The sequence below is a fragment of the Panthera uncia genome, unplaced genomic scaffold, assembly GCF_023721935.1.
Source record: "Panthera uncia isolate 11264 unplaced genomic scaffold, Puncia_PCG_1.0 HiC_scaffold_165, whole genome shotgun sequence".
Classification (NCBI taxonomy): domain Eukaryota; kingdom Metazoa; phylum Chordata; class Mammalia; order Carnivora; family Felidae; genus Panthera; species Panthera uncia.
The window spans coordinates 1-27,877 of NW_026058305.1; the positions used below are offsets into that span (position 1 = coordinate 1).

General features: G+C 48.0%; 2 protein-coding genes and 1 long non-coding RNA gene across 3 annotated transcripts; 1 reads left to right on the forward strand and 2 right to left on the reverse strand.

Annotated features, from left to right (window-relative positions):
- Positions 1-105: 105 nt before the first annotated feature.
- On the reverse strand, positions 106-996 carry LOC125917274 (proline-rich protein HaeIII subfamily 1-like). The gene is made up of 2 exons (XM_049623525.1): positions 768-996; positions 106-638 (listed from the first exon to the last, which is right to left on the reverse strand). Exons 1-2 carry the CDS (start codon positions 994-996, stop codon positions 106-108), a joined length of 762 nt encoding a protein of 253 aa, XP_049479482.1.
- On the forward strand, positions 247-10,900 carry LOC125917277 (G1/S-specific cyclin-E1). The gene is made up of 12 exons (XM_049623526.1): positions 247-493; positions 966-1,017; positions 1,130-1,217; positions 1,448-1,516; positions 5,183-5,328; positions 5,448-5,583; positions 8,093-8,239; positions 9,023-9,118; positions 9,333-9,467; positions 9,575-9,686; positions 9,767-9,924; positions 10,217-10,900. Exons 2-12 carry the CDS (start codon positions 995-997, stop codon positions 10,337-10,339), a joined length of 1,233 nt encoding a protein of 410 aa, XP_049479483.1. The 5' UTR covers positions 247-493; positions 966-994; the 3' UTR covers positions 10,340-10,900.
- LOC125917278 (uncharacterized) lies at positions 9,151-17,342 on the reverse strand. Its single transcript, XR_007456133.1, has 2 exons — positions 17,223-17,342; positions 9,151-10,038 (listed from the first exon to the last, which is right to left on the reverse strand). It is a non-coding gene; the product is annotated as an uncharacterized LOC125917278 (long non-coding RNA).
- Between the last annotated feature and the right edge of the window lie 10,535 nt (positions 17,343-27,877).

The window sequence follows — 27,877 nt, forward strand, 5'->3', positions numbered from 1 at the left end:
GCGTCCCGCCCCGCGCGGCGCCGCAGCTTGCGCCGCGCAGGCCCCGCCACGGCCCCGGCCCCGCCCCTGCGGCGCGCAGGCCCTGTCACTTAGCCCCGCCCCCGCTCAGGCCCCGCCCCCCCGTCGGTTCGGAGTGCCTCGGCTGGCTTGCGCCGCGGCTGGGCGGTCCTGAGGGCGGCTGCTGGGCGGGCCCGGGCCCTCGGGCGGCCGCTGAGGGGCTCTGAGCGGCCGGGGCGGGGCGGAGGGTGGCGGGAGGGCGCGAGGGCGGGCCGGGGGCCGGTTCCGCGCGCAGGGATTTTTAAATGTCCCGCTCTTAGCCGGGCGCAGGAGCAGCCGGCTCGGCCGCCAGCGCGGTGTAGGGGGCAGGCGCGGATCCCGCCACCGCCGCGCGCTCGGCCCGCCGCCGCCTCCCGCCTCCCGGCTTCCCGCTCGCCTCTGCCTCCTGCGTCGGGCCTCAGCTCGTGCCGCCTGCCTGCCGCGGAGACGGCTTTGGGTAAGGGCCCTGCCGTGGGGCTGCGGGACGGTGCGGCGGCGAGGACTCCCAGAGCGCCCGGGTCGGGCCGGGCCGGGGTGGGGGTGGGGCGAGGCCGGGTCGCCAGGTCCCCGAGTCGTCAGCGTGGGGTGCCCCTGTAGGGTGGCTCAGAGACGGACCATGGAAAGGTGTTGAGGGGGAGACTGAGGCAGCTTGAGCCCCAAGGAAGGCGATGGGCAGGAGGGGATTTCCGGGGGGGCGTCCGGGCCCCCCCCCCCCAACCCCCGGTTCGGACCCGGCATCGCGGGTTGGTGGCGGCGCCGCGGGTGACAGGCCACCCCGGGCCCATCGGCCATTTTCCTGACCGGCCCGGGAGGCTCCCGCCGCCGCCGCCGCCCGCGCGGGAGGGGGAGGGGTGTCCGGGGCGGGCCGGCGGGCCCTGGCCCCCCACCTCTGGTCCTCCTCACCCCACTGCCCGGTTTGTGCCCCCAAGGCCTGAGATCTGATCCCACGCCCCAAGCCATGCCGAGGGAGAGAAGGGAGAGGTGAGTGGCCCGGTCGCTGGGGGGGACGGGAAGGGTGTTCAGCGGTGGGGGAGGGGTGGACCTAGATTTGGGGAGAATTCACCCTGACCTCTGTGCCACCCTGGCTTTGCAGGGATGCAAAGGAACGGGACACCATGAAAGAGGAAAGTGGCACCGATGTCTCTGTTCGCTCCAGGAAAAGAAAGGCAAATGTGGCTGTTGTGAGTACAAAGGAGACAGGTGGGGGAAGAGACCCCCCACACACACACACACAATCTTACCTGGGTACCAGACTGGGCTCCATACACCACATGTTTATTGTTAGGGGGTTAATGGGGTGCATTTGGCAGAAATGGTGCCTATAACCTAACCAACTTTTTCTCTCTTTTCTGTTTTTGTCTTTGGGTTGTTTGGTGTGTTTCCTTGTGGGGTGGGGGTTGTTTTATGTTAGTTTTTGCAGGATCCAGATGAAGAAATTGCAAAAATTGACAGGACTGTGAGAAGCCAGTGCAGCAGTCAGGTAGGTACAGTTGCTAATTGGGCCTAGGTGGAGGGCCTCCTGCTCTTTGTGGGTTAAATTGAGTCTCAGTCTCCAAAACCCTCCCGCTGAAGGGTTTTTCTCTACCTTTGGCTGCAGTACATATGGCTGAGCTCTGCCTGTCAGTGGCACTGACCTCTGCCAGCTTTGGGATTCCAGCGAGGTCTTGTGTTCCTGACCAGCACCTTTGAGATTACAAATATGCGCTGATGTCTGGAAGAACCAGAATGGACATCAAATAACTCAGTCCTCTCCTTTTGCCCTTGAGGAAACTCAGACTCAGAGGAAGAAAGTAACCCAGAGTCCTGTGCAATCAGGGGCGGAGTTCATCCTAGAGCCTTGTCTCTGAGCTGGTGAACTGGGGGGAGGGCTCCTGACACAGAGCTCTTTGGGTATGATGATGGGTGTTTGTGTGTGTTCATAAGCAACCATGAATTCTCCCCATCCATGCTACTGTTTTTCCATCATGGTGCTTAAGGACCTCCATTCCCCCTCCCACCCCCTTTAGGTCAGGTTTCTAACTTTATCCCCCTTCTGGAAGTTCTCAGCCCATCTAGCAGTTACCTACAATGATCACTGCTGTCTGGGGCTCCACCTGGCCTCAGCCAGAATGTTAGTGGAACATTCTGTGTAATGACAGATGTGTCTCAACACATTTTTTCAATTGACTAGTCCACTTCTCTTGCCTCTCCTTCATGGAGTTACCGCCAAATTTCCTGCGTGCTCATGATATCATTACAATATCAGAAGCTCCTACCAGAAAAAGCTTGTGTTATCTCTCTACCTCCAGAAATGGCTGGAGACCATAGTTAATGGTTCTAGCAGGGGAAGCAACCTATCTCCAAACTAGTGGATCAGGCCTTCTGACCCTGTCACGGATAAAAGCTGAGCAGGAGTATTATTTGAGCTGAGGGCAGTGGTTCCAACTAGGTTAGCACTGGGCTGCACATCACTTTGTTGGGCAGTAAGCAACAGCCATAGCTGGCTCTGGAAGAGTGAAGGGCTTTAAAGCAGTGGGTTTGAAGTAACAATTGTGACTGCACATAAGACCTTAGGAATTAGCATTTCTGGGGCGGTCCACCGAATATTGAACAAGGGGTTGATGATTTCCTTCTCTATTAGAAGAAGAAATACTTCATTCACTTTAGGGAAGGAAATGAGACCGCGCATCCCAGTTCTTTCCTTTTCTTTTTCTCTCCTTAAAAACAAAAAACCTTAAGCAATTTGATTTTTGTGGGTTATGATAAAATGGATCTCCACTTTGTGAAACTCAAGGTTGCTTGTTTTCCCAGCTGTTTGAATTGAAATTTCCAACTGAGAATGAAGTAAAGGCATCCATATTGACTTCTTAGAGTTTTAGAATAGTTTGTGTTCTCAAGGTGCTAGGGTGCCTAAGTGGGGCTGTCTGTGGTCCTATCCCTAAACTGTGGACAGTTGATAACTGTGGTACATGAATAGCCATATCGTTTCCCACTAACTAGAAGGAATTTTCATGGTTGTTCAGAGATTAGTGACAACAGGTTTCTGCACATTTTGTAGAGCAGATAGCTTGAAAACTGTCCATCTGTTTACAGAGGCATTTGTTGTCTTTTGTTATTTCTCTGTGTAGATTCATGAAGCTAGAGTTTTGGGGTAACACAACCTTTTTGCCTATTAATGACACACAATTTTTCTCGGGAGTTACAGTTCAACACAGTACAGTAGCCTTGAGTCACTTGTAGCCATTACGCTAACTTCCTTATAACTGCTTCATCAAGACCTCAGAGAACCTTTGATTCTTACCTTAGACCTTTCTTAACAAAAAGAATACCCTTTTATCTAAAATCCATTTAACACATCCATTTTGTTTAATTTTTTGCATAAGACCTGACCTTTTGTGTGAGTGAAATGCTGGACTTTCCATGAATGACCGCAGAACCTAATTTTACATAAGTAGTTCTATTCTTATTTAAAAGTGGCATAAGGAGTCTGAAGTGATTACAAATAGTGAAAATTGGTCTCTTGCTCTTATCCCATTCCTTCATTTATCTGCTGTGGCTCACACAATCTGTCTATGAACCTGCAGGTTAGAAACTGCCACCATTTTATCCCCCAAAGCCTGCTCTCCGCTATTTCGGCCATCTGGCTGTAGAGGGTGGCACCCAGCTTCTGCCTTCAAAACTAGAATTTATTCTTGAATGAAGAGCAACTTGAGGCACTTGTAATGTGACCCTTTTTGAGTCAAGGAAATGCTACCAGCACGTGATACTAGAGCTGGAAGAGGAGGCTGCCCTTCTGGAACAGCTGTTGGCAGGGGTTGTCATGGCTAATTTGCATGCCCAATTCTTTGCACCCTGGGTGGAGAAGAGCTTTATCCTGCTTTGCTCTCTTAGTACATGGAAAGTGCTCTGGCTTCCTCTGAAAGTGGCTGGTGTGCTGTGATAGCCTCCCTCTACCATACTTTCCAGGCAGCACCTGGAGCCCAAGTCCCCCCATGCTTATTTCTAGTCATCCCATTGTCGCTTTTCTTTAGTCAACCTTCATGAGCTGTCTGTGTTAAAAAAAAAAATGCCAAGACTTCTGTGCTGGTGGGATTGTTACCTGCCATATTGTCAACAAAATCACTCTTTATAATTCAAAAGAGTCAATCATAGGTTTCTTTTCAGAGTAGGATGATAAACAGAGTAGCTTTAAAGAGAAAATTTTCTAAATGGCAAAATGACCTTAGTATATTCCAAATATTGAAAATTGAATAACATTAAGGATCTGGAACCTTTACAAGAAAAGCAAATTGTTTGGGTTTTTAATGATGGTTTATTCACTTGTCAGTTATTTGAATCTTATTCTTTGCAAGACTTTGGGGGCAGGATTCAAAGGTCTTCAGGGGTATCTGGCTTCTGTCTCCACAGGCTTCTTAGTATATCCTGTGACCATTCCTGGATTTGGTTTTAACTAGGCAGATACTCTGTTTTGTTTTGAGTTAAGGAAAACAAAAGGTCCCCATTATGTAATACCGAAAGATGCACATTCGATGGGTTTTTGTTTTCAGACGGGGAGACTTTAAATATAGATGGTAATCAGTTTACATTTTTGATCTTCACAAGCGTAACTGGTGAATATGCAGTGCTTATGTAACTAAATACTTTTATTGGAAATTCTTTCACTTTTAAGAAATTTTTGTAAATTAGTTGTACTTGTTAAGCAAATTTTTGAGTTGTGACCAGATAATCCCACGAGACACTTCAGAAATTATGCACAGTGTCTTACTGGCCTGCAAATGAATTTGTGGTTCGGTTTGGTTCATATTGTATTGTAAGAGGTGTTGGTGTTTTATCTTAACCCCCCTTGCATCCATCTTACTGCTCAGGTACTTCTTACGAGTGTGACAGTGTGGAGGATCCAAATGCTACTGACTTTGGAGTTTTCTTAGATATCTACTGTACAGACTCCTAAGTCAAAGACGAATGAAACGAAAGCCTGGGGTTATCACTGTGGCTTTTCCTTCGCCGTTCCATATTCATCTTACTTTAAGCCAGAATATATATTTAGGTCTGGAGATTGCTCTGCAGTGTTAAGGCAGTTTCTGTTTTGCTAGCTGTTCTACAAATCAATGAATGCAAAAATAGCTGGCTCGCGTCAAACATTTAAAAATACGTTTTCCTTCTATAGCCTTGGGATGGCAGTTCAGTGTGTGAAAACCCCTGCTCCTTGATTCCTACACCTGACAAAGAAGAGGATGAGCCAACGTACCCTAGTTCCACCTGTGGGCCTCAGAGTTTCATGCCCTCCAGAGCCTCACCACTGCCTATACTGAAGTAAGTTGACCACCACGTGCTTTCCAGGTCTCTTCCTCCTTGTGCTCAAGCTCACCAAGTTAGAATGGATGCATATTGACACCTACCTGTTGTTTTTCACTTGGTTGTGTGTTTTGTAGCTGGGCAAATAGAGACGAGGTTTGGAAAATCATGTTAAACAAGGAGAAGACCTACTTAAGGGATAAGCACTTTATGCAGCGGCACCCTCTCCTGCAGCCTAAAATGCGAGCAATTCTTCTGGATTGGTTAATGGAGGTGAGCTTGAGTCTTCCTGCTGACTGGAAGCATCGACCACTTCTGGAATCTTCTGTGTTGTTATGATCTCTGTGCGTTTCATCCCATCGACACATTCTGTGTCTCTGAGGCTGTGGTATATATACTACAGCAGTTTAACGTTTTGCTTGCATTCTACCTTAGAATTTCTGAAGTCTCTTTACCTCTTAGATACCTGTTTTTAAGTTGGCATCGAATTTTTTTCTTCAAAGCTCAAATAATTCCAGAAGTTCTATTTTCCATTTAACTGTAAATATTGATATTTGGTCTTTGTTAATTAAATTACTTTTAAATATATCCAGCGGAATGCAGATAACAGCTATTTGATAGCCACTATCATAAGTTTTAAAAATATATGAACAGGCTTATCTTTAACAGAGAGCTTACATTGTTCCTTTTTAACTCTTTAGAATCCATTTCCCTTTCCCCACAGAATATCCTCTTAACAAAATATATCGTTTAATTCTTTTATTGGCCACACTATCGTACTTCTCTGCAACAATTGATCAAAAGAACAAGTATTGGGGTGTCTGGGTGGCTCAGTCAGTTAAGCACCCAACTTGGGCTCAGGTCATGCTCTCGCGGTTCATGGGTTTGAGACCCACATCAAGCTCTCTGCTGTCAGCGCAGAGCCCTCTTCAGATCCTCTGTCTCCCTCTTTCTCAGCCCCTCCCCCACACTGTCTGTCTTTCTCTCTCTTGCTCTCTCAAAAATAAACAGTAAAAAAATGAATTAAGAAAAAGAACAAGTATTACATATTTTGATGGGTAATTAAACATAAAAAGCGATACTGTATGGGCAGTGTACCTCTTTCTGAGAGGAAGTGTGGGTGACTCAGTAGTGCCTCAGGGTGCTTCCTGGACACCTCTGTGAGCCTTGGGTGATGAGAAATGGGATGTTCAACATCTTCTGTGATGTTGAAGGACATCTCAGGCAGATCCATTTTGTGGAAAAGGACATAAGGAAGTTGCATGCCTAAATATTCCCTAAAAACAAACTGCTCTGTACTGTTTGGAAAGTGTGTGTCCAGGGGTATTCGTACCCCAGTTATGCTCATCCTAGAATCAAATCCCCTGCTGCCACCATCTATGTGTCTTCATTAGGCAAGTCACTTAACTTAGAATCTTGGTTTTCTCATCTGTAATATTTGCTACCAGTATTTTCCTTGCAGAGTTTATATGGATTAGAAATAGTATGTATGAAGTGCAGCTTACATAATAGGCAAGAAAAGATAGCTGTTTTTACCATTATCAATTCGCTTTTCTTTATTGGTCTCTGAAAATATTAACATTTTCTGTACTGAGTTCTTTGGCATGACTGCTTGAAACTAGAGGCCTTGCAGGTGCCATCCACAGGCCCACTGTGGCACATAGACTTTGTGGGCCCTTTGGGTCAATTTATAATTCCTTGAAGCATTAGATGTGTAGTGTGCTGCATTCTCCCACGCTTCAACTCATTAGATGTTGTGACTGGGAAGTTCTATTTGTATTATGCAGTTGATGCCAAATACTTTAAGGAAGGTTTTTCTCTGAAAGTCCGTCAAAAAAGTCATGTAATACCATTGAAAAGATAGAAAAGAATGGTAACCGTTTTGTCCTTGCTGAGACAATACTTGAGGCTTGTGTGCAGTGATGCTGTTTCTCAGCCTCTAGCCCTGCGAGGAAGTCAGCACGCGTGTGGGAAAGGTGGCGCTCATGCTGTGTGCCCAGTTGTGAGCCGGGTGACACAAGTTTGAGAGTTTGTTCCTGAGAGGACAGAAGCTCTAGTTTCACTTCTGATCAGATTGTAATTGTGTTACTTTATGAAAACTGACTTTAAATATGCCCTAGCCTGGACTTTAGAAACACTGTTTGGTGATTGATGGAATTTTCTATTAATGTTCTGTTGTTTCTCTGGTGCCTTAACCCCATGAGTTAACACTTATACATGGGAAGGCCTGTTTAGGAATAGCAGTTTTATATGTATAAACAGACATTTGATGGTGGTGATGAGTTGAGGTCTAATATTTCCTTGGTCTTCTTCAGCTCCCTCATGCACACCATTTTCCCCTGTCTCTCAGCAATCCTATGAGGTGGGCAGGGCAGGCATGGTCCTGATATTACAGTTTGAGATAATTGTTCACACTTTTTCCATGAAAATGCTGCTGTACCAGGCAATGAACATACCTTCCTTCCCCTGCCTGTGAACATTTGCTCTTACTATTATTATTATTAATGTAGATCATAGAACACTTAATCCTTGTATGCGAGTTCTAGTTTTTCATTGTGTACGTGCTTGGGGACAAGCAAGGTAACAATCCTTTCAGAAAAGCAAAGTTCTGTCTCTCCTGATTTGGTTATATTGTCCTTCACCAAAACTCATGACAAATGTTTATGTTTTTGTTGTTTTTTGGTTTTTGGGTTTTGTGTGTGTTTTTTTTTTTTTTTGTTTTTTTTGTTTTTGTCTTTCTTTTTTCCTCAAGTAACTGTTCTAAAACTTACTGTTTTTTCAGGTGTGTGAAGTCTATAAACTTCACAGAGAGACATTTTACTTGGCACAGGATTTCTTTGATCGGTATATGGCAACGCAACAAAATATCGTAAAAACACTTTTACAGCTTATTGGGATTTCATCTTTATTTATTGCTGCCAAACTTGAGGTAAATCATTTTCAAATGTTATGTAGCATATGCCGTTTTTTGAGATCCTCTGAGATTACTGGAAGAGGCCAACTTTTTGTCTACATTTTTCTAATTTGAGGTCATCTAAAGTAAAGATACATGCAGAAAGGGCTAGAAATTAACCAAGAAGTGAGAGAAGTAGTGAGTCTATAAAATGTTTAAGTTAATGTAGTTACTTTAAGCCAAAAAATTGAACTTTGACCCAAGAGGATTAAAAATTTTGGAATGCTGGGGTGCCTGGGTGGCTCAGTCGGTTGGGCGGCCGACTTCGGCTCAGGTCATGATCTCGCGGTCAGTGAGTTCAAGCCCCGCGTCGGGCTCTGTGCTGACAACTCGGAGCCTGGAGCCTGTTTCGGATTCTGTGTCTCCCTCTCTCTGACCCTCCCCCGTTCATGCTCTGTCTCTCTCTCTGTCTCAAAAATAAATAAATGTTAAAAAAAAAAAAAAAAATTTTTTGGAATGCTTAGAAGGGTGGATGGGCCTAACTTGCAAACATGTTGCTAAAGGTATTAAAAAGGTGAAAATTTCAAAACTCTCCCCACTGAATAGAAGTTGTGTTTATGCATTTCTTTATTGGGGTGGGGGGAGTTGTTTCTTTCACAGTGAACACATTTTGACCAGCAGAGTAGCCCCTATATGTATTCCATGGTGCTCCCTTTCTCTTTTCCTGGTAGAATACTAAAAACAATATTTGGATGTACATTATAAGTTAAAACTATTAGAGATTTTTGCTAGTTGTTTCTCCCTTATATTTCCTTTTAGGAAATCTATCCTCCAAAGCTGCACCAGTTTGCGTATGTCACAGATGGGGCTTGTTCAGGAGAGGAAATTCTTAGCATGGAATTAATCATTATGAAGGTAGGTTACAAGTTAATTTTTCAGTCCTTTTTAAAAAATGCATACATAATAGCTTTTCCACATTCGTGTGAGTGCATCCGCCTAGGTGTTCTCCAGCTGGACACATTGTGGCGTGGAACATGGCTGCATTTTGAACTCCTTTAGAGGCCCAAGGGGAGCAGAAATATCTTTTTCTTTTCTCAACCATTGGTCTCTTTTGTCTGTTTTCCCTTAGGCCCTTAAGTGGCATTTAAGTCCCCTGACCATTGTGTCCTGGCTGAATGTATATATGCAGGTTGCATATCTAAATGATTTATATGAAGTGCTCCTACCACAGTATCCCCAGCAAATCTTCATACAGATTGCAGAGGTAAGTGGCTCTGTTACCTCTGTGGGGCTGCCTACCCCGTCATTAGATTAACTCTAGAAGGGATGTATGTTGGCCATCTGCCTCAGTGTTCTTTTTCTTCTCCATAGCTTTTAGATCTTTGTGTCCTGGATGTTGGCTGCTTAGAATTTCCCTATGGTGTACTTGCTGCTTCTGCCTTGTATCATTTCTCTTCCTCTGAATTGATGCAAAAGGTTTCAGGTACGTTGGCTTTTCCGGTCCATTCACAAGGTGTAGTAAACTTCCAAACCAATCGAGCCTAAAATTTATTTTCGTTGCAGGGTATCAGTGGTGTGATATAGAGAAGTGTGTCAAGTGGATGGTTCCATTTGCCATGGTCATAAGAGAGACAGGAAGTTCAAAACTTAAGCACTTCAGGGGAGTTCCTGCTGAAGATGCGCACAACATCCAGACCCATATAAACAGCTTGGATTTGCTGGTCAGTAGCCTTCCTCGTTTCCCAGATAAATTCCTTAAAACTGCTTAAATAGCCTCTTCACTTTTCTTCAGGCAGGCTCCAGATAGCCCAGAAAGAGTCCAATTCTTTTGGTTCCTTAAAAAAGAAAATTGCGGTCAGTAGATGCTGTGTCTGAATAGCATGTAGACCAGAGACTTTTAGATTGTTCTTTGCTATTTTTTTCCCCTCATTTCCTTAGAAAACAGCACACAGAACGCGAAGCCCAAAGGATACACTCTTCCATTTTAACATTTGTCACTTTTGTTCTTAACAGGACAAAGCCCAAGCAAAGAAAGCCATATTGTCTGAACAAAACAGGATTTCTCCTCTCCCCACCGGGGTCCTCACTCCCCCACAGAGCAGCAAGAAGCAGAGCAGTGGGCAGGGGACAGCGTGACCACACCAGCGTTCTCCACCAAAGACAGTTGTGCAGAAGTGCCTGCTCCAAGTTCTCTTCTGTGCGCCGCGGCAGGGGCCCGCATTAGCTTTTACAGACATTTAAATGGGAGAGCACGTCTCTTCCGCAACCGAAGTGTTTCTGTGGATGGCATTGGACAGGGAGAAGTGTTTTTTATTGAACGCTTAGGTTTTTTTAAATAAGTGGGTCAAGTACACCAGCCACCTCCAGAACACCAATGAGTGCTCCAGATGCTGCTAAGGAGGGTGATACTTGACTTGATTGACTATTCACACAGATAACAAAGGCTTGAAGTCGAGGAGTGCCACGTTGCCGTTGGTCTCCCCTTGGGTGTTCTGGGTTGTGTCGTATTGAGTGGAACAGGTGGTTGTGAGCATTGTGATGTGGAGCCCACAACCAGCTGTGCTGGGGGCCTGCCCTTTTCACACTATCAGTTGACAATATACAATGCCTTTTATGAACTGTTATTTTGTAAGTGCTGCTATGTCTATCCGTTTTTTAATAAAGATAACACTGTCTTTGAGACAGCTGGTTTTATGAGCTATGTCTGATCATTTAAGTTAGAAGTCACCTTTGAATGTGGCTATACCAGGTTCTCTTTTTTAACTTCGTACTTCTTGAAGCTCACACCTTTCAAGCAAATATATTTAAAAGAAAACTTTTGACATGAGCTCTAGGTGCAGCCTCGAAGGCCTCCCACGGGTCCCCTGAAGTGGGAATGAGGCTTCCATTTGGTATTTCTCCCACAATGCCCTGCTCAGGGGCGGCTCACTGGAGGGCTGTGGCAGTAGTGGGGGAGTCATGTCTGCATCCGAGAGGATTCCTAGGTATAATTTCTGCCCCAGGACAGGCCAAAGGACATAAAGAATCTGTAATTAGTGTTACTTAATGCTCTTCGTCCTTACTCAAATCTTAACCTAAAGAACTTTTGTTTGGAGAACTTGTTAACATGATGTAGCCTAAAACTATAGTTCGAAGAAAATGTAAAGTAACATTGTATGTAGCTCAAGGCCAGATGTCAGTGTACCGTCTTGTTCTGTGACCATCGATGCAGTCACCATGGGCCTTGCTAATGGAGGAAGCCACTGTCCACTTTAAGGCCTAATGTGTACAGTTCACATTACATTTTGTTGAACATTCTCATAGTGGTGGTCATGTCAGGTTTTGTGTTCCACTTCCTTGCAGTGCTTTGGTGTATGGGTTCATAAAAGGGAGGGTGAATGAGCAAATAAATCCCACTTATTTTTGACTCGGTATTTTATCTCATTTTGCAAAATCGTGCCTGAAGTAGAAAAACAGCCATTTTAAAACTGTACCATATTATAGACAAAGTTGGAGAGAGACCCTACTCTTTTCACCTTGTGATGTTCTAGTTTTCTAAGCTTTAATACAGTTTTCCTAAAAAATGCATTATAAATCTACATGTAATGGTATTTAGTCAAATGGTACTCCTAGCTAGTTATTTCTTCATCTTAGGCAGAGATGTTCCCACCTTAAAAAGCAGTGAATTCTAAATGGTGATCATTTGGAAGTAACTTGTTGGAAAAATCCTGAAAGTGGTTAATTTATACTTGGCATTTTCTATGCAAAATTGTGGCACTGAAAAACATTTCTATTTCTCAAAGCTTCAGGTAAGTGTGAGGACTTGACATGTGAGGTAACTGGTTTGAAAGCACGTTTGAAGTAAACACTTCATAGGCTGTTTGGCCCTTGTATCGCGGAGCATTACCGGATCCACTGAGATGAGAATGCCTTACATGTAAACTTAAGAGTGTTGCGTTTCTGGACATCGGTGTTTTGTTTTTGTTTTTATTAAATGACACTGTTGCCATGGGAATCACCTGGGCTCATGAAGGATGAGTCCTGGATGGATAAGTGAAATTCATAGTAATCAATATTTTCTGCGGCCCTGCCAGGAGCCCTAAGAGCCACTAGTAAGGAAACTCAAGTTTCCCTGATTTAAGGAGCTCCTTTTGCTAGTAGTTAGTACACACTTCACTGGTTGGCTCTGCATACCCAACTGCCAAGTCAGTCTTGTTCCGCAATTCGGCTAAAACCAGGTGAGGCCCGCTAATGCCCGACAGACATCAGGGGTGGAAATGGCAGCTCTGGTCAAGCTGGGTGGACAGACACTCTGAGGCAGAGATGGTGAGCAGGAAGGACCCGGAGAAGGAGGTGACGTGGCCCCTAGTCTAACTTCCTTGTCTTACAGGAGAAACTAAGAGTAACTTATTGACCAACCATGAGGGCTGATTGGATTGTGGTAGAGCAAACCACATCCTCACATCCTGCCCCAGCTCGCAGTTCGCTGGCTAGACCTCACCAGAGCTGCTCTGGCGTCTGCCTGCCCCCCCCCCCCCCCCCCCCCCCCCCCCGTGCCGAAGAAAGAAAACACTGGTCTTCGGGTAGTGCGTGTCGAAGGCTTTCCAATGCCATCTTCCCTGGGTGGAACTTGGACAGCTCATTGTTTCATGGGTTTCATACCAAGGGGATACATGGACTTTAAGTTCCTAAAGGCAGATAAGTAAAGCTTTTGAGCCCTTTAAGGTTTGGAGCACAGTGCGAGATCCACTTCTAGCCTCTAACTCAGACACAAACGGGATTGGAGTTTATTCGGGCAAAATTAGGCTGTAGCTCAGAGCAGAGTTGGAAAGAGAAATCAAATCTGATAATGTCTAGTCATATTTACCCAACCGTGCATTTTCCTACCACATGTTCAACATTTTGAAATTCAAATCACATTTATACCTTGGACATTGTTAGAAGACTATTTTTATCCCTGCTGTAATCATCTAATTTGCTGATTACAGGTCTCAAATTGCCACAGAGAACTCAATTTTTGAAAGAATTGTCCTGTTTGATCAAATATGTTATTCAAGCAATGCAGTCATTTGTTCCACAAGGTTACCTGCCAGGCAGAGCTAACCAGGAGTAATAGCATTAGAAACCTATACTTAAAATCAAGCATTAGCTAATCTGCCTGTGACAATAGAGTCTTAAATATAATTTGCTGCAGATACTTCAGTCCCTGCACTGACAGACAATTGCATTTTGTATTCAATGAGCATAGATTTTTCCTAACTCATCCCAATTCCAAATTTAACTCCAGAAGACTCTAATGTGCTCAGTTTCACAGGCTTACCAGGTACTATTCCCCAGGAGCCTCAGACAGGAGGGCAATAGTGTCCTGAGTTAAATAAATACTCCTTCTGCCACCCCCACCCCCAGCTGTCTTTTAAATCGCTTCTCCTGATCAATGCCAATTCCAAAAACTGTACCACCTGACTGTGCAGTGAGTTCTATTCTGATGGGGGCTTCCCTAGGATGATATGAGGCGCCCTCACTTGCAAGCTCCTGCTGCGTGCTGGGCATGCCCAGTGCTAGAGACCAAAGCAATGGGGTGCAGGTGTACAGCTCAGGTGAGCCAGGGAGACCAGGAAACAGCTAGAATCCCGGAGTCTGGGGGCACGGAACGGGTCTGTTGCAGGGACAGTACTTCTGTTCGACAGGGGGTTGTTTTGTCCTCCCCCGCAGCCAGTGAAGAGCCGTCACGAGTCGGTGTAGGAAGTGGGAGATGAGGCAGAGGAGGTGACAGAGGCCACATCACAATGAGCTTTTATGTGTCAAGCTGGACACAGGCCTGATGTCCCTATATGTATGGACAGCAGGGAGCTGGTGTTTGTGAAAAGGATGGTGATGTGCTCAGAGCAACGTCAGGAGGCAGGAGTTGAAGAAACAAGCCCAGAGTTCTGCCTCCACGTGCCCTGGGAAAATGTAGTACATGCATCAGGAATTTCTGAATGGCCCTGCATGAAGGACTTCCCAACATCGCTTTTCAGGCCACGGTGACTTCTGCCTCTGCACCTCTGCCTGTCAACCCATCCAGTCAGCTAGATCCTCACCTCCTGCAGGAGACCACTCTTGTCTGGCCCACACTGATGTCATTTCTTTGCTGGGCTCTGGTGTCACATATACCTTCTGTCTCCCGAGCTTTGGGCTTCTGTCCCCACGCACCACACACCGCCCTCACCAAGGCCACCCAAGACCCCCACGAGGCAAACCTAATAGCACCCTTCAGGGCATCTTTGCCACACTTAGTGAACCCTGCCCCCCCCCCCCCCCCTGTTCCCTTAGGAACTTCTCACTTCTCTGATTTCTCTCTCCCAGGCCCCCAGCTACACACCAGGTATCATTCCTTCCAGGCACAAGGTGGAGGAGCCTCAGGTCCACTGCCCTCGGCATTCCAGCCCTGGGCAAGCTCACCACTCATTTGGCGCCTCCCCCTGTGCCTTCCTGTCTCCCACTTTGCATCTCCAGTCTGCCAGGCTCACCCTGCTCCCCACCTGCAGAGCCACCCGCCTGAAGGGTGCCTCCACCTGTGCATCACCGCAACGTGCATCTTCTAGGGGAACTGCTTACTTCACTTTCCATTGTTCATACACTCAGGAAAGATGGGAACTAGGATACACAATACACATAGGAAAACCACTCAGTTCACAAGTCATCAGGGGAAGGCAAAACAAAACAGCTCACATGCATCAGACAGGCAAAAATGTTTAAGCTCAGAAAATACTACAATGACTTACCAGATTCGCCAAATTGGCTTCACATCTTTTTTTTTTTTTTAAGGACTATACCAGTGAAGACTCCACTGAAGGGCCCCCTTGTCTCCCTCCCCAGCCCCGTCAGCTTTCTGTCTCTCTTTCCTTCTCAGAGGAAACAATCACTCTGAGGTCAGTGTGGATGATTCCCACACATATTTTTAGACTTTTATCATTTATATTTGGCTCCATAAGCAATGGCCTTACAGAATCACTGCCCTGAGTGTCTTAAAAATTCACACAAGTGGAATCAGACCTTACATATAATAACACCACTTCCTATTTTCTTTCAACATTATTTTCAAGTTATACCCATGCGGACGCACGTAGGGTTGGATTCATTTATTTTGAACTGTGATAGAGTTTTCTTGTGTGAATATCTCACAGTGTATATATTCCCGCCCGGGCCGGTCCACACATAGGTCACCAATTCCTTCACCGTCACAGACAATGCTGCAATGAACATCTTGTGCACACGTGTGCCATGGGTGTGGATTCCTCCGGGCACATTACCAGACCTGGAATCGCCGTGTCAAAGGCCATGTGCTCCTGCAACTTGACTAGATGCCGTCAGCTAATTCCCCAAATTACGCCAATTTATCCTCCCAGCCAGGGAGTGTGAGAGTTCCTGCCTTCCCACATCTGCTCCAGCACTTGGTACCGCCATCTTTTCTTCCTATTCAAATTGCTTTTTTTTTTTTAATGTTTTTATTTATTTTTGAGACAGAGAGAGACAGAGCATGAGCAGGGGAGTGGCAGAGAGAGAGGGAGACACAGAATCTGAAGCAGGCTCCAGGCTCTGAGCTGTCAGCACAGAGCCCGACGCGGGGCTCAAACTCACGGACTGTGAGATCATGACCTGAGCTGAAGTCGGTCAGCTGACTGAGCCACCCAAGCGCCCCTCAAATTGCGATTATTTAACTTTCTTGTTTTTTCTCCGATTATGGAAGCGGAGCATGTTTGTTATAATAAATTAGAGTACCACAAACATGTACAACCTCGAAAGCGAACCACCCCCCCCAGAGATACCATTCTTAATAGTTTTCATGTTAAAAGAGCATACCTTGCTCCGGAATTTTTTCTATGCATTCAGTAACATGAATAGACAAAATGTTTGCTGGTTTTTGTACAGGGCTACTTCGTCTGATTGTATCTCTTAAGTAGTTTAAAAGGCACATGCCCATACAAACTCACCCCCATCTTTTTATTTTTCAGTGATTGCTTGCCTATTGATTTCATTGCTTAGCACCTGATTGCAGGGCCTGGCACATGATAGGTACTTATTAAAAATATGTTCTCCCTGAATGAATGGGGAGATGGATGGATTCTTACATGTGCAGTCACTTTCATTAAATTTCTCACTTTCCCATGTCCAGGAGAATACCTGCTATCTTCCATATGCAAAAGACCAACATTAAGATCGAAAAGCAAGACCTTAACAGAAATGAATGAGACTGGTGTTACTGTTCTAGTGTTTTTCTGGGCAAAGGAGCCCCACACCAATGAATTCTAATTCCTGGAGGGGTCGCAAGGGTGGGACGACATACAAAAGCTCAGGCTCCAATGCATCATCGGAAAGACAGCTAGACAGACAAATCCATTCCTCCGGTTGTCCAGAAAGTTCTCTATGCCCCTCTTGCTAAGCACCTAACCAAATTATACCTTGTTGTAGGCAAGGAAGGAGCACTCAGTCCATGTGAGATGATGCCTTGGTCTGAAGCACTCCCTCTGAAGTTCTGTGTCCTCCACCCACCCCAGCCCCCTCCAGCTCTGTGCAGGAGTCTGGGTCTGTGGGTCTTGCACTGCCAAGTGGGGTTCTGTTGTGTTTGGGCCGCAAGGAGGTTTTGAAGCATTTGAGCTGACCTACAACTTGGGAGAGCTCACACAGAGCTGCGGCTGCCCAGCACCCGGCAGGGCACCAGAGTTCCCACCACCCCTGCCACTGGCTTGGGGCTCCCTGCTGCTGATCCTTACCTACACACTGCCAATCTTCTGCAGAAGACAAACAGCTTGCACCCCTACCTCCAGCAAAAGTGAGAAAACAGTATGGATGAAGAAAATAGAAAGGTTCAAGAAAAGTGACAGAGCATCTCTCTCCCTGGAAGCGTCAGATATTTGAATATGTCTAACACCAGGACAAAGTATCTTGGTGTCCAAGGACATGTTCTTTACCTGCCTGCCTCCCACGGGCACTGTGTTTGATTCCTGGATTTTCAGTAGAGTCCTCCCAAGGGCCATGGGGCTTTCAGCTCGTCACTTACCTACTTCGGGCTTGGGTTTCCTCATCTGCCCAGCGAGCGGGAGGCCACGGCATGTTCTCTCAGTGCGAGCCCAGCCTCTCAGGGGTTAAGAGTTGTTTTCTGTTTCTCTTCAAACAGTCATCCAGGTGGTGATGAAAGACGGGTCTGCGGTGTTTTTAGGTTTGCAGTACACTTCAGGGAACTTCCCTGCTTCCTGTCATGCAAAGGAGGTTTCTTTCTTTAAGGCAGCAAGGCCGGGTACGGGGCAAGGGTGACAGTGCACAGGGCAGAAGTCAAACTGGCAAGCAGGTGGGCTGAAAGCCTGCCCTACCTCCCCCTGGTCCTCTAGGCTGCCTGGTGACCTCAGGGTGACCTTTGACACTCAGCCTATGTACCGCATGCCAAGGCCAGAGGTGGGGCAGGTGTGATTCCAGGGCTACTTTCAGAAAAAGCCCCCCGCCCCACAAAGGCTGGTGCCTGAAAGGGAACTGGCCCTGCAGGGTGGCCCTCGACATGGTCCTCGGTGGGAGGGAACTTGGGCCAGGCTTTGTTCTTCCTTGAATGGAACCTTGTGCTGCACTGCTAATTCTGCCCTGGGAGGGAGAAAACGGAGGCATCAAAAGACAAATTGCAGCAGAAAAAGATGAGTTTCCAGATCCTGGGAGTGATTTTCTGCACGGTTCATTTTAGTGATGTCCAGGGCAATGAAGAGAGAGGGCTCGTCTGTGGATGAGATAGATGCAGATGCCAATAAAGAATTCATGGAAGCACAAAAGGCGGGCTGGGTGGGTTTTATTAATTATATTTCTTTTATCCTCATAACAATGGCATGTCAGTAATCTACACTGAATGTGCCCAATTGATGCTAATGATTTCATCCTTTTGTTTCTGTGTTAAAAAAAAAAGAAAAAAAAAAAAAGGTCTGTCTGCCCAAGCTAGTCAGCCCCAGCGTGAGCCTGGAGCCCAGCAAGGCCCTGGAAGAGCCTACTCTGGGCCCCTCTCCCCATCACTTTTGTACCCTGGCAATGCCAGCAGCAGTCTTGCCTGGCAGTGGCTACTTGCTGTGTCCCCAGGCCCTGCCCCCACCCCCATTCTGCTTTGCCATAATTCCCTGTACAGGTACTCTCTCTGACAGGGGTGAGGAGTCCTCTGGGGGGAGGGACGGGCAGGGTGTGTGTGCGAGTGTGTGTTTGAAGCAGTATTTCAGAGCCAAAGGACCCCTCTTGGTGCACCTCAAATCACATTCCTCACCCCAAGCATTCGTTTTGGAGAAAGAAACAAAAGTAGGTTATGGATTGCTTTCTTCCCACAATCCCTGTCTATTGGCATTAGATTTCATTATCTGGCATAAGTTAAGAAAGGGTGTGTGTGTTGGAGCACAGTGGTGACGGAAAGAGCCACCAAGCATTTGCCCGCGTCTGTCATCGCCCTCCCACCCCGGAGCCTGGGAGGAGTGGTCAGGAATGGCATTGAAGAGTTTCCGAACGGAGATATGCTAAACCTCTGTGTCCTGCTCTCTGTCTCCCCAGGACCATTGCATCACGGGCTGCTGCACACATCTGGCCCAGGACAGGCCCAAGGAAAGCATCTGGGCCAGAAACAATGTTTCCTATTACAAATTAACCAGGCAAATGTGCACACCTGATGCCTGTGTTGTTGTTTGGAGACTAGCTTCACTAGCACAGGATGCGTGGGGTGGTGCACAGGCTGTGAGCAGCCGATAGTTAAAATGAGAGCCCCATGCCAGGATGCTTACCTGGAATACCCCAGAAAGGGCTTTTAGAATGGGGATCGGATGACCCTCCTGTCCCCACTTCACAATGACACCTCCTCACTCCCAGACAGCCTTGGTTTGTGGGAAACTAGAGGCGGGGTGGGGGGTGGCCAATTCCTCCTGCACCTTGGACAAGGCAGTTCTGGAATTTCCATGCAGGGGGAATCATGGCGTCCTGCAGCTGGCACTGGGGGCCGTGGGCATACCCTAAGGATGGATGTGCTGCTGCATGTCCATGGAGGTCGTTTGGGAGAAACGAGCGACAAGGGAGGGGGTCAGAGATCCTCCTCGTCCCACTCTGGCATTTCCCACCTCCACCCCCCTGACCTTCTACCCTCCAGATGTCCTCCTGGAGGGCAGTGGGAGCCAGTTTGCCCAGCTGGTGGTCCAGGTGCCTCCTGGCACCCTTGGTGACACCAGTGCTGAGAAGACCAACCGGTGCTGCACGGGCCTGACGATGCTCCCATGGAAGGGCCCCACGTGCTCACTCACCTCGAGCAGCTGCTGGACTCTCCACCGCTACAAAAATATCAGCACTGCCGCCCCAGCTCTGGGCGAACGTCTCAGCGTGACAGCCTGCAAAGCAATCCTGCATTTGAATTTCATCTACAAATCCTGGTTCCTCCAGATGAGCTCAAACCTGCACAGATGGCCCCTCAACACCAAAAAGTAAAAATAACGAAGCTTGCAATTCCACCTCCCTTTTTCTCCAGGCAGATGTGCCGCTGCACATTTCAGGAGGTGCACAGCCCGTGGCCCAGCAGCAAGCCCTCTCCTCCTGTATCTTTTCACTCACCACTTCTGGCGTGCTGGTGGGCAGCAGCCATGGCCCTTCAGGGTGTGTTTCTGAAAGGAGTTCCGGGGTGCCTGAGCCTTTGGAATGGAGCAACGGGGGCAGGGTAGGGGAGTTAAAGTGGAAGCTCATCCCTCACTCAGCTACCCAAGACGGGCCAATACCGCCATTCATGAATGAGATGGTCCAGGGAAGGGCCAAGGGGTTGGAGCAAAATTTCAGGTAAGGTGAGGGGCAAGAGGCTGTCATGCATGCCAAGTTCAGGGGCAGGGTGGAAGAGGGGAAGCTCTGCGAGTTCCTGATTTTCTGAACCCCTCCAAACCCCAATCAGCCACAGGGGGTTTGATGACTCATTCATTCTTTCCACCAGCATTCACCAAGAGCTTCTATGGCAGGCCCTGAGGTACAATTACAGACAAGACAGATCCAGAGAACATACAGTCAAGGGCATCTCTGGGCTGGGAGGCTCCAGAGTCACTGGTGAGGAAGGCCAGAACAGGAGACCAGGAGAGAGACCAGAGGATACAGGAACCCCCTGGCAGAGACTCTCTCGCGATAACCGTAGGTCAGATCCACCTCTGATGAGCCATGTGTCCCAGACCCCCAAGTCTCCGCCTTCTCATCCAGAAATGGTGGCTATGGTCTTTGCTCAACCAGATGGTCAGATGACTTCAAGATGTTCAACTGCAAGTGAAACACAAGTCAAACAGGAAAATTCATGGAGACTTCTGTCTGGATAGCCCAGGGGCATACCTAACCTGTGGGCATGGCTGGATCTGGGTTTTGTATGGTCTTCAGGGATCTGTCTTCTCTCTTGCTCAGCTCTGCTTTGTCCTATGTTTACCTCATCCTCCGTGTGGTACCTGCCAGTATCTCTAGGCTAATATTCCTACCAGCAAGCACGTCCTTCTCAGAAGCTCTAGCCAAAGTCCTGAGGATGACTCTCATTGGTCCAGTGTGGGGCATGTGACCATTCCTTCTCTAATCAGGATGTGGTCAGGGGGACAGAGTGCTCTGCCTGGCCAAGCACAGGCTGTGTGCCTGGCCCTGGCACAGGGCTGGAGTCAGCCCCACCTGATCCACCTGGCTCCATAGAAAAAGCCAAGGGATGCTGTTCTGAGAAAGTAGCAAATACGGTAACAAACAACAGAAACCCTCCAAAACAATGGTTGACAGCTCTGAAGCTGCTGCAAAAATCCTGCTTCCAACAACAGGATTCTTCTTGCTGCGGGTGTGTGGCCACTGTCTGTGCCAAGCCCAGGATGCAGAGAAGGTTCTGGACATCCCCTGTGAGGAAGTCTGCCCCAACACCTGGCCTCAGGGGTGGAACTACACACCACTGAGGTCTGCCTAACCCCCAAGTCCCCCAATTTTCCCTTCTGGTTTCTCCTAGGTCTCCCTGTGTTTCAATTTCCCCTCCCTTAAACTAGCACCTGTGATCCCCCAGTCTGGCCAGGAGGAAAAAGACAGAGATCAGCAGGGTACTCACTAGCCAAAGCCCCAGGCCTGGGCCTGTCCTGCACAAAGCCTCTGTTTGCGATCCAAATCACTGTGGTTAGACTTTCTCTCTTTAGGAGAATAAGGGTGTCCCATCCAAAATCACACTGCAGTTCAGGGCCGCTCAGAACAGGTGTGGCCAAACACTATGGTTGCTGGTCCTTCAATGGGGGTGGGGCAAAGGAAGCAGCATTATCAGAGGGAGACATGCTGAGGCTGGCCAGTAGGTAAGTGAGCAGGAAGGAGGAAACTAGAAGGGTTCAGCTTCTGTGGGCCTGTGTCACTGTCTTGACCTGTCTCAGTGAATGCATCACAGCAAGTCACTATTCAAAGGTGCCTGCGTGGAACCTTCGTAAAATAGATCTTAAGGCAAGAACTGGGGTACCAACAGCATGCACAGCACTGTTACCAAGGCATTATTTATTTACCCCATTTTAAAAAAGAGGAAACTGAGACTGGTGGTTCAGCCTCTTGCCCAAGGTCACACGGAAGGGGGTAAGGGGTGGTTTCAAGCGTCTACACTGTATGAGAAGCCTGGACCTGTTTAATCTCATTAACCAGTTTATATGAACCCCAAAACCCAACCCAGGGTCAGGGCCAAGTATCCTTTCCGGGACTGCGGACCCGAGGGAGCCAGGGATGCATGCGCTCGCTCTTTCCAGAGTGATGGTTACCGCCCACGGAGCCGAGCAGATTCGCTCTTGGGCCAGGACAGGAATCCTGAACGCTCTGTCCACCCCTCCCAGGCCTCTGCCAGTCCCGACCCCAGGCCGTGGTCCAGTGCTGTTGTGGCGCCCCCTGGTCGCGCGGCGCAGAAGGAGGAGGAGGAGGAGGAGGAGGAGGAAGGGGAAGAGGAAGAGGGGAGGAGGAAGGAGAGGAGGAAGAGGAGGAGAGACCAGAGAGGAAGGAGAGAGGCCAGGGTAGTAGGCGGCTCGGAGGAGGAGCCCAAGAGTGCCCTGGGCGCTGCCTCATGCAGGAGGCGCCGAGAACTCCCAGCTCCCGGAGGAGGCAGGTGGGTCCCAAAGAGAGACCTTTCCTTGTGCGGCTACGCGGGGCCAGAAGCCCCGTCAGCTCCATACCAGCCACGCCCGGGCGGACGCTGTCGCGACGATTTGGCGAGCGCCGCCTTCGAGTCTCCCGTGGAGGCGGGCACCACTTCTACCCTGCCACACAAACGGGGAATCTAAGGCCCGTCCCCAAGGGTCTCAGCCAGCCCCAACCCTAAGGGGTGGCAGAGAACTTCAGGAGCTTGACCCCGACCCATGCACGAAGGAGCCAGGCGGTCCGGGTTCGGGCCTGGGGTGCACCACTTTCTGGCCACATGGCTTTGGAAAAGTTTCTTAATTGCTCAGGTTTTCCCATCTGTGAGATGGGACTGTGCCCACCGTACCGGGCTATCACAGGTTTATTACGTCCCTCAGGGCAGGGCACCGCTAAGCCTGACCTCAGCGCCACCGTTTGCCGGCAACAGAATGGGGAATCTGAGCCTCAGCGGGGAGCGCGCTCGCGGCCGCTATCCGGCCGCGGCCTCCCAGCGCTTTCTCCTCTGGCCTCCAGGGAGGGCGCAGGCAGCGCGAAGCAGCAGGCCAGCCTCTCTCCGTCAGCCTCGGCGCCGCCCTCCGCGCTCAGGCTCGGCTCCACGTGCGGCGTGTTTACCCACGTGACACTGTCCCGCCCGCGGTCGCTGGGCCCCGCCCCCGCCCCGCCCCGCCCCGCCCCGCCGCGGCCGCGGGAGCGCGGCTGGAACCTGGCGGCGGCCAGGCGCTGGGGACTCCGAGCTCGGCCTGGAGCCGCTCCGACGCCCGACCTAGAGACTGAGAGAACCGCTCCCTGTCCAGGCCAACCGGGCGCGGGCGAAGCAAGGGGGCGAGCCTGGGTTAGGGTCGGGAGCTGCGGTTCCGTGCGGGCCTCCCGGCGGGTGGGGCGGGACCGGATCGGTGGTGGGCGGGGCTGTGGGCGGACCCGCTCCCGCCCTGGCCCTATGCCGGGCCGGGGGCGGGGTGGGGCGGACCCGGGGCGTGGCCGGCGTCGCCTGAGGCGGGGCTGCCGCGCCAGGAGCTGGAGGAGGGAGGTGCGTCCGTCGCGGTATGCAGACTGCTTCAGAAAGAAACCTGGGTAAAGCTTGGATATTCGCGGAAGGGCACGTTCGCTCCCAGATTCCTCTGCAGTCTTGGCAGGGCCACTCCCTCCACCTTGATCCTCTTGCCCTAGACTGTCTCGGTCCGTCCTTCCTGCCGTCTCTTCTGGGCGTCCTCTGCCCCTCCAGTGTCGATGTCGCCCAGGGCTCAGGCTTCAGCCCCCTTGGCTTCTGGGACGTCAGTCCATTCCCTGGTTTCAATTCCCATCTCTGTGCGGATAATGTTGACAGTTCTACTTGCAGCTAACCCATATGTGCCAGGCACTTTTTAAAGTACTTTGTGAACATTCACTAATACCTCTTGGAGTTTTTAGGCCTAACACCTACATCTTTTTTCTTGTCAAGTTGAGTAACATATAGTGTATACAGTGTGCTCTTTGTTTTGGGGTAGATTCCCGCTAACACCTAAATCTTATCCTCACCCAGACTATTGACCTCAATTTATTTCCTTCTATCCAAATGCCTGGTAGACCCCTCACTGGATGTTCTACAGCCCACTCTGGGCAAACACGTCTAAAGTAGAACCCACCTTCCATCCCTAAATCTGCTTTTCCCACAATCTCCCCCTCACTGAATAGCATCACCATATCCCCAGCCAGGCAGCCAGCCCCCAAACAGGACTTCAGGCTTGGTTCCTCACTCCGGAATGTAATCTGTCCCCAAATCCCATCAGTTCTGCACCCGGATCCCTCTGCCGCACTCATGGGCACAGCCCCTATTTGGACCACATTGTTCTTCTTTTGGACTACTGCAACAGTTCCTAGGGAATCCATCGTTCTGCCTTTTGTCTTGCTCGCCTCAACCCAGCCTTCTTGCAGAAGTCGTTCTCAAGAGATTTGTCAGATTTCTAACGACTGCTTTCACCTTCTTTAAATACTACGCTAAAATCCGAATCTCATCAGCCTTTTAAAAGTCAGAAAGAGAGGTGCCTGGCTGGCTCAGTCAGTGGAGCATGCAACTCTCGATTGGGGTTATGAATTCAAGCCCCATGTTGGGTGTAGAGATTTCTTTTTTTTTTAATTTTTTTTAACGTTTATTTATTTTTGAGACAGAGAGAGACAGAGCATGAACAGGGGAGGGGCAGAGAGAGAGGGAGACACAGAATCTGAAACAGGCTCCAGGCTCTGAGCTGTCAGCACAGAGCCCGACGCGGGGCTCGAACTCACGGACCACGAGATCATGACCTGAGCTGAAGTCAGACGCTTAACCCACCGAGCCACCCAGGCGCCCCTGTAGAGATTTCTTAAAATGAATGAATGAATTTCAGAAAGAAGACAAAGATGTTTTCTGGCCCTGCCACTATTCAGCACAGTATTTGAAGGTGCTGGCCAGTGCAATAAAGTGAGAACACTGAGATAAAGGACTGGAAGCAAAAAGGCAGCTGCTTCTCCTTCCCCTTCTCCTCCTCCTCCTCCTCCTCCTTCTTCTTAGTTTGGTCATTTAGCAAGTTTAGTGTTTATAATACAGTGTTGTTGCCTAATTCCTACACTGTGTATTAGATCCCCAGGACTTATTTATCTACTAGTTGTGTACTCTTAAACAACATCTCTCTCATTCCCTTACCTCCATCCTTTGGTAACCACCATTCCACTCTGTTTTTCCAAGTTTTTTTTTTTGTTTGTTTGTTTGTTTCTTTTGTTTTGTTTTTTAGATTCCACATATACGGGATATCATACGCTATTTGTCTTTCTCTGTCTGACTTATCTCAACATAATGTCCTCAAGGTACACCCATGTTATGGAACATTGTTATTATTGTCAAATGATCATCAATGTAGAAAACAAGAGAATCAACGGACAAATCCAATTAGCCTAATAAAAGCATTGAATGAGAGTAGTTTACATAAGATCAGAATATAAAGTCACTAATGGGTACCTCAGCAATAATAATACATTTCTTGAAAATGTGATAAAAATAAGATGCCTTGCACAATAGTGGAGCTTTTAGAAATTTGTTAGGAACCCAACAAAATGCACAAGACCTTTAAGGAGTTAAATCTAAAACTCAAATAGAGGGATGTTTTTTAAAGACCCAAATGCACAGCTAAATGATGGGGTAATGCCTCAACCTTGAAAGAATGTAGGTGATCTATCTGTATATTCAATGAAATTCCAGTAAAAATTCTAGGCTGATTGTGTTGGAACTTCAGAAACTGACTCTGTGATATATATGGAAGAATAAAGGTCCATGATCTGCTAAGACAATTTTGAAAAAGCAAAGCAAAGGGAAGGTCTTGCTCTACAGGCATTAAAACAAATTACAAAACTGTAGTAATTCAAATAATGTGATATTGGTGCAGAAACAAATAAATAAATGGAATAGTTTGGCGAGTCCAGAATAAATTCATTTAAATATGGTAACTTGGTATGTGATAGATAAAATCACAAGTTATTAGAGAAAGGCTAGATTATTTAGTAAATGGTGTGGGAAATACTGACTTTACATAATGGAAAAAAATTAAATTGAATTCCTCCCTCATACCATATACATAAACTCCAAATAGATTAAGTATCTATTAAAGGTAAAAAATGAAGCTAATAAATTAGAATGTAAGAAATATCTATGTGATAGGAAAGGATTTATCATTGCCTCCAAAGCTTAATCCATGAGCAGAAACATGATGGATTTGACTACAGCAAAATGTGTTGCTTTACTATAGATAAAATGAACATATGGGTGATAAGCTAGAAGATATTCTCCATGCCTTAAATCAACAAAAGCTATAACTAGAATAATCAAGGACCTTCTGAAAATCAACCCCAAAATAGAAAAGAAACCTAAAAAAAGGCAAAGGATATGTATAGGTCATTCCCAGGGGGAGAGTCAGAATGGCTAAGGTGTACAAACAAGGCTCATCCTCACTGGTGGTCAGAGGAGGGCAGAGTAAAGGAGTGAGAATCACCTTACCCCCTCGAACTGACACAGTTCAGCAGGTCAGGGGATATTAAGTGCAGGCATGTGACAGGTGCAGAGAAATGAAATATGTATGTACCTTTGCAGGGCTCTGGCTAGGGTGAAGCAAGTGAGGCTCTCAGGCGCAAATGTAGGGAAGCCCTCACTCTCAGGGCTGACCCTCCATTCGAATAACCCTAAGCTGCCTTAATTTGCACTCTGGGAGCCGCACTGTCTTCCCTCAGTCCTGGCCCTGTGGACCTAGCGGTACTGCCCTGGGGTGTGTATCTAGGGAAACTTCCACAGAGGCCCCACAAGACATGCATTCCGGTGTTGGCTAATGACAGTGAAGTTGTAGGTATCTCCCATGAGGGAACTGGAAAAGTAGTGCTTGGAAAATGAAGATAATGACAAGGACTTTCATGGAGGCCAAGGATTGCCCAGCATTTGGCCTTCCCTCTGGAAAAAGGGGTGGAAACCTGGTGAAGAAAGCTCTGAGCAACACAAAAGGACTCCCATCCCCCTTCCTAGGAGTAGAGCAGGGATGCCATGTGTCTGGGAGGGCTTTGCTTTTTGTTTTTGTTTTATGTTTACTTATTTTTGAAGGAGAGAGAGACAGAGTGTGAGTGGGGGAGGGGCAGAGAGAGAGGGAGACACAGAATCCGAAGCAGGCTCCAGGTTCCGAGCTGTCAGCACAGAGCCCGACGCGGGGCTTGAACTCACAAACCGCGAGATCATGACCTGAGCCAAAGTCAGACTCTCAACCGACTGAGCCACCCAGGTGCCCCTGTCTGGGAGGGCTTTGTAGGTTTGTGAGCCTTTGTCATTGATCATCCCAGGCCTTCCCCCAGCAGGTGAATTTGGATTTGGCAGGGGAGAAAGCTGGAAGATGCCAAGGTCACTCGTGAAGGATTGGGTGTATTTTCACTTTCATATAAGGAAGCAGTGACCAGAGGGTTCAAGGTCTTGCTCCAGTGTCAAGGCAGAAAGGATTTAGAGGGCAGAGCTTGGACTTTGGAGTTCACCCAGGTAGATTCTAATCTTGTTTCTATCTTCTAGAGATGTGAACTTGGATGAGAAACCCAGCCAGAGGGAAGCCTGGTTTTCTTCCCAGTGAGGTGGGATAAAAATAAGGCCCAACTCAGAGAGTTGGCATCAGGAGTTAAAGGAGAGATGATATCTGAAACCATCATCATCCCCTCCCCGCCCACCCCCCACCAGCTTCCAGGGAATGTACCTTGTGAGTTACAAACAAAGTGGTCCATCAGATGTAGATAATTCAAGTCTCAGCCCCTCCTGGCTTCAGACGGGAGGTGGTGCTTTGCGCCTGTACTGTTTTGGGCGTTGCCCAGCTCTGGAAGCAGTGGAGCAGCTCTTTGAGCAGGTGAGCAGGGATGGTGACCCCTGACCCCAGGCCAGGATTCTGACAGCTCTCACTTCAGTCCTGGGAGACAGAACTGCATTTCCCTTATTTAGAGTTATTTTGTATTTAAATGAGAATTAGAACCACAATGCAAAATAATAATAATGTTGGTAATAACAGTAGTAGTCATCTCTGTAAATGCCACTACCTTAGCCCAACT